Here is a 7,748-nt window from a genome sequence, read left to right on the forward strand (position 1 = left end):
GCGCCGGGACCTGGAGTCGGTTTGCAAGACTTATGGTAAAGTTTACCATTTTTGGCAAGTTGACAAAGGTGACTGTCTCCCTCTTGGGGTGCCTCAGCTCATGATGGCGTTTACTAGAGATGGCCAAGTCTACAAAGAGCTTGTACAAGGTATGGTTTATATCCTGTCCTTTTGTTTAGAATATTCTTTTATGATTCCTAAACCCTAAACTGTAGAACAAGAAATATATGGTGAGTTTTTAAGGGAAAAAATGTAAATATTTTTTTAAAGTTTTTACAAAAAAAATAAAAATAATTTAATGTTTGAATATTTTGAGTAAAAGTGTTATTTATTTATCAATTATATTTAAATACAGAGATGTAAAAAAGTTTTTATCTATTTATTGTGTTAAAATGTTTTTTATTTATTATGTTAAAATATTTTTGAAAATGATGTTTTTTATTTTAATTATTAAATATTTATTAAACAGAATAAAAAATTTATTACAAAAATATTTTTTTAGTAATTTAATGGCACTTAAATAAAATTATATAGTCATACTTGATAAATAAAATAAAGGTAAAGCGTTTGTTGTTGTTACATGTGTAGATTGTGGGAAGCGTTTGGGCGTGGATCACGAGAAAGAGAGAATGAACAGAGAGTATATGAAAGGACCCGAACATGGAATTGATCCATTGGCCAATGGTGGAGGTAAAGGTCTTAAGACTGTTCTTAGAGAGGTCCATCTCCCAAATAATCAACCTCCATCTGCCACCAGGGTCTTTGTTTGAACAATCATCATATATCTGGTGATGATGAAGATGATGCACAACTTGTATAATTATTAACAATGATCATAACATTATATGTATGAGGAGTAGGGATCTCTTAATCCAAAGTTGTCGTCTTTTATTAGCACTTAATTACCTTAGGATCAGTTTGAGAATAAAGGGTATAAAGTGTTGTGAAGAACTCATGTTATGTATTGGGAATCATATATGTTTAATTTGTTAATAATATGATAATAGCACGACAAGCGTCAGGCTTCATAGTTAGCGAGTCTTATACTCTATGTATGTGTCTAGTGATTGAAGTCAAATGGGATTATGAGGTGATTTTCTTTCGGCTTAAGTGGCATCATAAAACAGAATTTTATGACATATATTATATATATAGGTTTAGATCACCAAGTCCCTCGTATGACTTGAGGGACGTTGGGAGAGTGCAGTTAATTGGCAGATAGTTAAAAAACTTATGATGCATTTAGAGTAGGAATTAGAAGATCTCTTTGCTCCCCTGGTTGGAATAATTTCTACTACAGTATTGGTCTTTGAGATATGGTCATCGTGGTTGCCATTGTTGACATTCTTTTTTTACGTCCTCATCTTCGTTAAAACCAATCTGTTACTGAGCTAATAGGTCGGCTATCCTTTGGACCTTGGCTTGTAGCATAGCATTCATGGCTAATAACTTGACCTAAATTGGTGCAGGAGGAAGTGGAGTTTGCTCATCAACCATAGTCGAGGTCCTCCAAAAAAAAGAGGAATAACAAGTAAAAAAAGAAAATATTGGGTAACATTAAGGTCGACTCCATAGTTGGAACCAAATGTTCTTGTTATTAAAGACTCTGTCCGAGGTATAGCTCTTTATAGAAAGGAAGACGTCATCCTGCCTTCTCTACAAATAAGGTATACATTGGAGTTCAAAGAACATCAAACGAGGTGGATACCTTCAAAAAGTACTTTAATGTTCAAGTCAGTAATAATTCAAAGAAGAAAGTGAGAATGACTTAAGTATTAGATTTTTATATGTATTCTTTTATCTTACTTTACTTTATACAAATTTATAGAGAAATGACCGTTTTCGAATATTTTCGGTTGTCAAGATATTAGTGAGCACGTGTAGACTATAGTGTAGTTATGTTTGAAGTACTAACGTCCTTTTTAACTATTTCTCTGAATTATTAGGGGTGATATGTGAGAAGGTTATTTTTTTACTTGAATGATTATGTCTATTTATTTGACTTGTTCGCCGAACTATAGGTGACAATTATTGAATAATACGGGATAGATTAGGTTGTAAAGATAGAGTTATAGAGATAATAGCCGAGTTATATGTAAGGTGATTATTTATGAGCCACGAAAATTCTAATATTCTTTTGACCTAATTTATATGTTGATGAGTCGCAATCCCATACTTTACAGTAGGTCAAAATATTTTAAAATTGATTTGCACTTTGTCCGAAACAGAGTTGTTCAGCAGCAAGCACATGTTGAGCACATTTCTTCCTTTGATCAAATTGCCGATGTACTTACAAAGTTTCTGTCCCATGATGCCTTTGTTCGTTTTAGGACCAAATTGAAGCTGGTTTCACAACCCTCCTCAGTTTGAGAGAAGATGTTAGAAATAAATGGTAGTTACGCTTATGTTAATCAGTTAAGTTGGCAAAGTGATTATTCTGTTAAAAGTTAGTTGGTTGCTCATTAGCTATTAGAATTGCTATATAAGACATGAAATTAGTGTAACGACATGATTGATAGTCACTCTTTTAATTACAAATAATGAAAGCCCTCTTTTAAAACCTTGTGCTTTCTCTCTCAACTTCTTCTTCCCTTTCATCCCTGAAGGGTTTTTGATACCATCTCATAAACATAATATAAGCTGTACATAATATCAAGCATACAAGCATACATAAGTGTGCATAAGAAGATTTTTTGTTACTGATGTCAACTAAGTCAATTATATCGTAAATGAATTGATAAAATTTCAAATGATTGAATAACTGAACTATATGGAGTGTCTCTGCAAGAAACCTTTTTGTGAGTTAAGTCACAACACCAACTAGAATTTTTTTTTTTTTTTACAATATATTATATGATGCCAAATCACTGTACAATCATTGTGGAGTTTCTCGGTGACTCAAAATCAATTTAGGGAACACGTTCTAATACTCGTTGTAAGGCCTTTTTGATTCCTTCCTGATCTAGTGACGTTGTCAAATGTACCTCCTGAACCTGCAAATAAATTATAAAATATATTTTATATATAACTACAAAAAATTTATCTTTACGAAAATATTTAGTAACAAAAAGAATTAGGCAAAAACAGTTCGAATTTACAAGTTCTGCCTCTCACAAGTCACATGTCCTGTTATTTGTAAACTCTGTTTCTGTTCACTTTTTCCCCAATTCTTTTAATTATTTTCTTTATTTTTAAATGAAAAATGCTAGAGAACTAATATTTTTATTAATTTTAGCGAATAATTTAGACCAACATGTTATTTTTATACTATTAGAATTTAGAATTTAGAATTTAGTAATTAGAGTTAGTCAAGTATTGGCAAAAAATAATAAATTTTATTGGTGTCGTAGCATTGCTTTTTTAAAATTATCAAAGATTTCTAGAATCCTGTCAATAAGAAAGTGATCAATACAAAATAATTGAAAATGGTCATGTTGAATTAAGATTGGAAATGATTTGTTATGATGAGAAACAAATACAGCCATTTTTAATTCAGTGTGTAGGTACCAATCATAATGAAGGGCCTAGATTATATCAAGTTCTGGCTTTGATGAGAAAGAAAAGAAGATGACAACATCTTAGTACTAATTATTGACAAGGACAGAGTATAATCAAGGCAAAAAAAACCTGGTACCAATCAAGTAGGACAAGGACACTGCAATATGGCAAAGGCTTTCACACTCAAGGCAAGGAAAAAGAAACTAGAGCTTAGAGAAGTCAATGCATATGAGAGTCTATAATCTTCTTTTTTCTCTATTCAGTTCAGATTGCAGATTTCTATATCAACTTAGGTTCTTAGGCTGTGTATAAGAAAAAGCCACTAGAGAAAAGGCAAGAGATATTAGGAAGAAAGACATGTTCTAGTTTTTAGATTCATCTCGCCGTTCTCGAAATTTATTCTTCTTGTAGGAATCAGATTTTGGTTCCATTTTCTTTGGCTTTTGGATTGGTGAATGTAACAAAATTTTGTTAGAGATATAATCATTCAGGTTGCTTTTTTCTATCAGCTTAAACCTTTGCAATGTTTCATGATACGGTATCAGACCTCTATATCCAAAAGATCAAGAGTTCGATTTTTGGTGAGTCTCGAAAAAAAATATAAGAGTTTGTGCTACAAAGAGGTTTTATTTTACCTGTCTTCCCGCCCTAGCAAGGAGGGTAAATCTTTGATTTACTGGAGGTGCCTAGAAAACAATAAATAAATAAATACAAGATAAAAAAAAGAATGTGAACAACTTCGCCCTAGTTAGATAAAAGAAAAAAAAATGTTAGGACATCAGAATTTATTGTATTTTATCATCATTACTCATCAACTTATTCATTTAGTATAGTAATTTGATAATATTTTTTTATATTTTTAATTATTGATAACTAACTGATAGTAAAAATCAATAAATTTTAATGATTCTCTAACATTACTCAAAAGAAAATTATTTAAAAAAACTCACATTAGAGAGCCAAAGTTGCAAGTCTTGTGAGACAACCCGTTTTTCAAATCCTTGACGGCTTATTCTTGCTTCATAAATTCTGTCACATGAATAATATCATCGTACCATCAACAGAAACTTCTTCACATGCCTTTTATATATCATCATTTGAAGGAACAATATAACAAAAGTATATATATTTTTCTGAAAATAAAATACTTCTTTTAAAATAGAAGTAGAAAGCATTTTGTATTTAGGTATATTTATAAAATTGTTTTTTATTAGAATTAAAAACAGTTAAATTATTTCGAGATGGGAAATATATAAGTACTTTTTGAATAAAATTACAATTATTGTCATGAGAAAAAACTTATTTAACATAACATGATTGTTTAAAAAATTAAAAGAGATAATTATTTTATTATACATTTACTTATTGGTATAAAATAACATAATTACATAATACTAATTATGTGCTCTTTTTCATGATGTTTTAAATAAAATTATTTTATTTTATTAATAGTATACATTAAATTATCAATATATCAAATTTGTAATGTGAGAAATATTTTACAATAGAAAAATAAACATATAGCGTTTGTTTTGAGGTACTGAGACAGAGACTGAGAAACTGTCATGTTTGTTGGTTCAAAGATTGGTACTAAAATTTCTGTCTCTATCCCAAAATTTCAGTATTTCAATACCTCTAAAAAATGGGAACACAGGGGACTAAAATTTGTAGAGATAAAGACAGAAACTTTAATAACATTTTATACCTAAAATACATTCATTTCAATTAATTAATTCCAATTTTATCCTTTGTACAAATTAAATTAGAATTTCATTCTTGTTTCAATTTCTGTTTCTCACTTTGCACCAAATAGAATACTGATATTTATTTCAATCTCTTTCTCTCAGTCTCTGTTTTTCCGTCTCTGTCTCTCCACCAAACGCTACCATAAAAAACAAGAGACAATAATGCATGGAAACATACCCATCCTCCTGTTTGAGCTCTTCAAGGATTGCTTCAAGCCCAGGAAGAGGCTCAATAGTACCACTTTCACTATCACTAGAAGAATCAGGATCAGCTATACCATCCTATAATATAAAAAATATAACTTAAATAAGGCAGAGCCATGTAGATTTTTGAGTAATTTTGCCATGAATTTATAAGTCTTAGAAAAAAAAAAATAATCAAGTCCCTCAAGAATTGAAATTTGAAATACTGCATTTATAGGTTTCTGAAAAATTACATCCAATATTGCAATTTTTTGAGGTACTTTATATTTTTTTTCCCTTAGGAACCTATAAGTTCATTGCAAAAAAATTTCAAAGACTTAATTTGCACTTTTTTTTTCTTTAGAGATATGTAAGTTAGTCAAAAAATACTCCAAAAACCTACTTATCTTATTACTCTAAATAAATTAAATAAGACTGAGAAAAATGAATAAATATTTAAATTAATCATTAAGAAGTCTCTGAAAATTACTCTTTACAGAATAGTTCTCATATCGCTTTCAATAAAATTTTTAACATACTTGATAGACAAATAAGCATCTAATAAATTTTATTATTAAATAATTAGGTCTCTAAAAAATATCATTATAGAACAACTTAGTCTTTCTTAAAAATTACAGAAAAACCAATTCATCTGAGAGTAATTCTCATAAAATTTTAGAATAATAAAAGTTTGTTGGGTGAATAGTTTGTAACTTTAGTTTAAAAGGTTTGCAGTTCTTTTTAACCATTGAACTAAATTATATGGCTGAGACGGTATTACTAATCAATTTTTCCAACCAGAAACAGAATCGTTAAAAATTACTGAAATACCGGTGTATCGATAAATTTAAAAATAGCATACAATAATAACATAACTAAATGCATACAAGGAATCATAGATACAATTCATACAAACCTGTGGTATTACTTTGTCCAGAGTTTCTAGAAGTGGATCTTCTTCTAACTGTTTAATTGACAGTGTAATCCTTGATTTTTCTCTGCAACAAGTTTGACAAGTTAAAATGTAGTTCCCCATGCAAAATAAAATTCTTTTAAAAACCAGGGTAAGCTACCAAAATTTTCGTACAAAAATTTTCTCAAAATATTATAAAACATGACAAAAATAACTAAAAAAATAATATTTTTTTTAAGTAGCAAACGATGCTTGTATTTGGATAAAAATATTTCATTTTTCTAATTATACTTACAGAAAACTGCATTAAAATCTAATCTCTAAAGCATGTTTTGAGAATATATAGAACGATTACCTATCAACACCAATAACTTTGACCCTCACTTGATCACCTTCTTTTAAGATGTCTCTTACATCTTGAACTAGATCCCATGATACTTCTGAGATGTGTACTAATCCGGTAAGGTGATAAAGACCTGCATCATACTGTATTTGTTTGGTATTAAAATACATTGACATCCAATTAAGTGCTGCTATATAGATAATACAGCAGCACTTAATTGGATTTCACTGACAGTGTAAAGTAGTTAAACTTGACGATTAGGAGTTATTACCATCCGGGAAGCGCAAATGAACGAATGCACCGTAGTCCTCGACCGAGCCAACTCTTGCTTCGAAAATGTCCCCTACTTTGACCTGCCCTGAATATTTGGACCAAGAAGCTTCTTTCTCAGAGAAGATCAATTTCCTTTTATCTTCATCTGCTAGAATGACCTAAAATTAGAAGAAGAAGCTACAAATCATTTATAAATTCAAATGCATAAACCATAGGATAAAACAAATATTTGATGCAAGTAGCAGATACAAATGCATTCATCATATTTCAAGGTTCAAAAACTCACTTTTTTTAGAAGTAGATTTTTTTTTTTTTTTTGCTTCAAAAGATAAAATGATAACGTGTAGTATCTGTCATTAAAATAACAATAATGTACCTTCACTGATATGATTGAACCATGCAAACCTTTAGCAATATCTTGGATAGGTTTCTGTGGTTCTACACAAAAGTATAAAAACTACAATAAGGCAACAATTGCAACTCTACTTGCTACTATGACTAAACAAATAGTTACTTATACACACAAATGAGTAAGCATCAAGCTTAATAAACATTAGCAAATGTTGAATCAGTAAAATGTTATAAGCATGCTGGGTTTGATACTATTAGAGATATAGTCATTCATGTTGCCTCTTCCTATTAGTTTAAATTTTTGGAAGGAGTACTTTCACGATATGGTATTAGAGTTTTTTGTCCGAAAAATCAAGAGTTCGATCTTTAGTGATTGTAAATGGAAAAAGAAAAAAGAAAGCCTATGTAAAAATCAAGCAAATCCAAAAAGAGGCTCTTGCTT

General features: G+C 29.9%; 2 protein-coding genes across 3 annotated transcripts in view; one reads left to right on the forward strand and one right to left on the reverse strand.

The window, feature by feature from the left end:
* Nucleotides 1-971, forward strand: part of LOC107482411 (oil body-associated protein 1A) — a gene marked incomplete in the record, with an annotated part of 4,535 nt that extends 3,564 nt beyond the window's left edge. The window contains 2 exon segments of the mRNA XM_016102886.3: nucleotides 1-149; nucleotides 589-971. Coding sequence (XP_015958372.1) covers nucleotides 1-149; nucleotides 589-770 — 331 coding nt within the window.
* Nucleotides 972-2,625: 1,654 nt separating this feature from the next.
* Nucleotides 2,626-7,748, reverse strand: part of LOC107482410 (uncharacterized) — a 7,032-nt gene continuing 1,909 nt past the window's right edge. Inside the window, exons 3-10 of one of the 2 annotated variants that reach the window (XM_016102884.3) lie at nucleotides 7,332-7,393; nucleotides 6,954-7,113; nucleotides 6,695-6,815; nucleotides 6,343-6,424; nucleotides 5,422-5,525; nucleotides 4,449-4,527; nucleotides 4,134-4,184; nucleotides 2,626-2,993 (exon numbers count right to left, since the gene is read on the reverse strand). In XM_016102884.3, the coding sequence (XP_015958370.1) occupies nucleotides 2,910-2,993; nucleotides 4,134-4,184; nucleotides 4,449-4,527; nucleotides 5,422-5,525; nucleotides 6,343-6,424; nucleotides 6,695-6,815; nucleotides 6,954-7,113; nucleotides 7,332-7,393 (743 nt within the window). In that variant the 3' untranslated portion in view covers nucleotides 2,626-2,909. The remainder of the gene's footprint in view (nucleotides 2,994-4,133; nucleotides 4,185-4,448; nucleotides 4,528-5,421; nucleotides 5,526-6,342; nucleotides 6,425-6,694; nucleotides 6,816-6,953; nucleotides 7,114-7,331; nucleotides 7,394-7,748) is intronic. The other variant, XM_016102885.3, reaches the window with a different exon arrangement.

The sequence above is a fragment of the Arachis duranensis genome, chromosome 4 (genome assembly GCF_000817695.3).
Source record: "Arachis duranensis cultivar V14167 chromosome 4, aradu.V14167.gnm2.J7QH, whole genome shotgun sequence".
NCBI lineage: Eukaryota > Viridiplantae > Streptophyta > Magnoliopsida > Fabales > Fabaceae > Arachis > Arachis duranensis.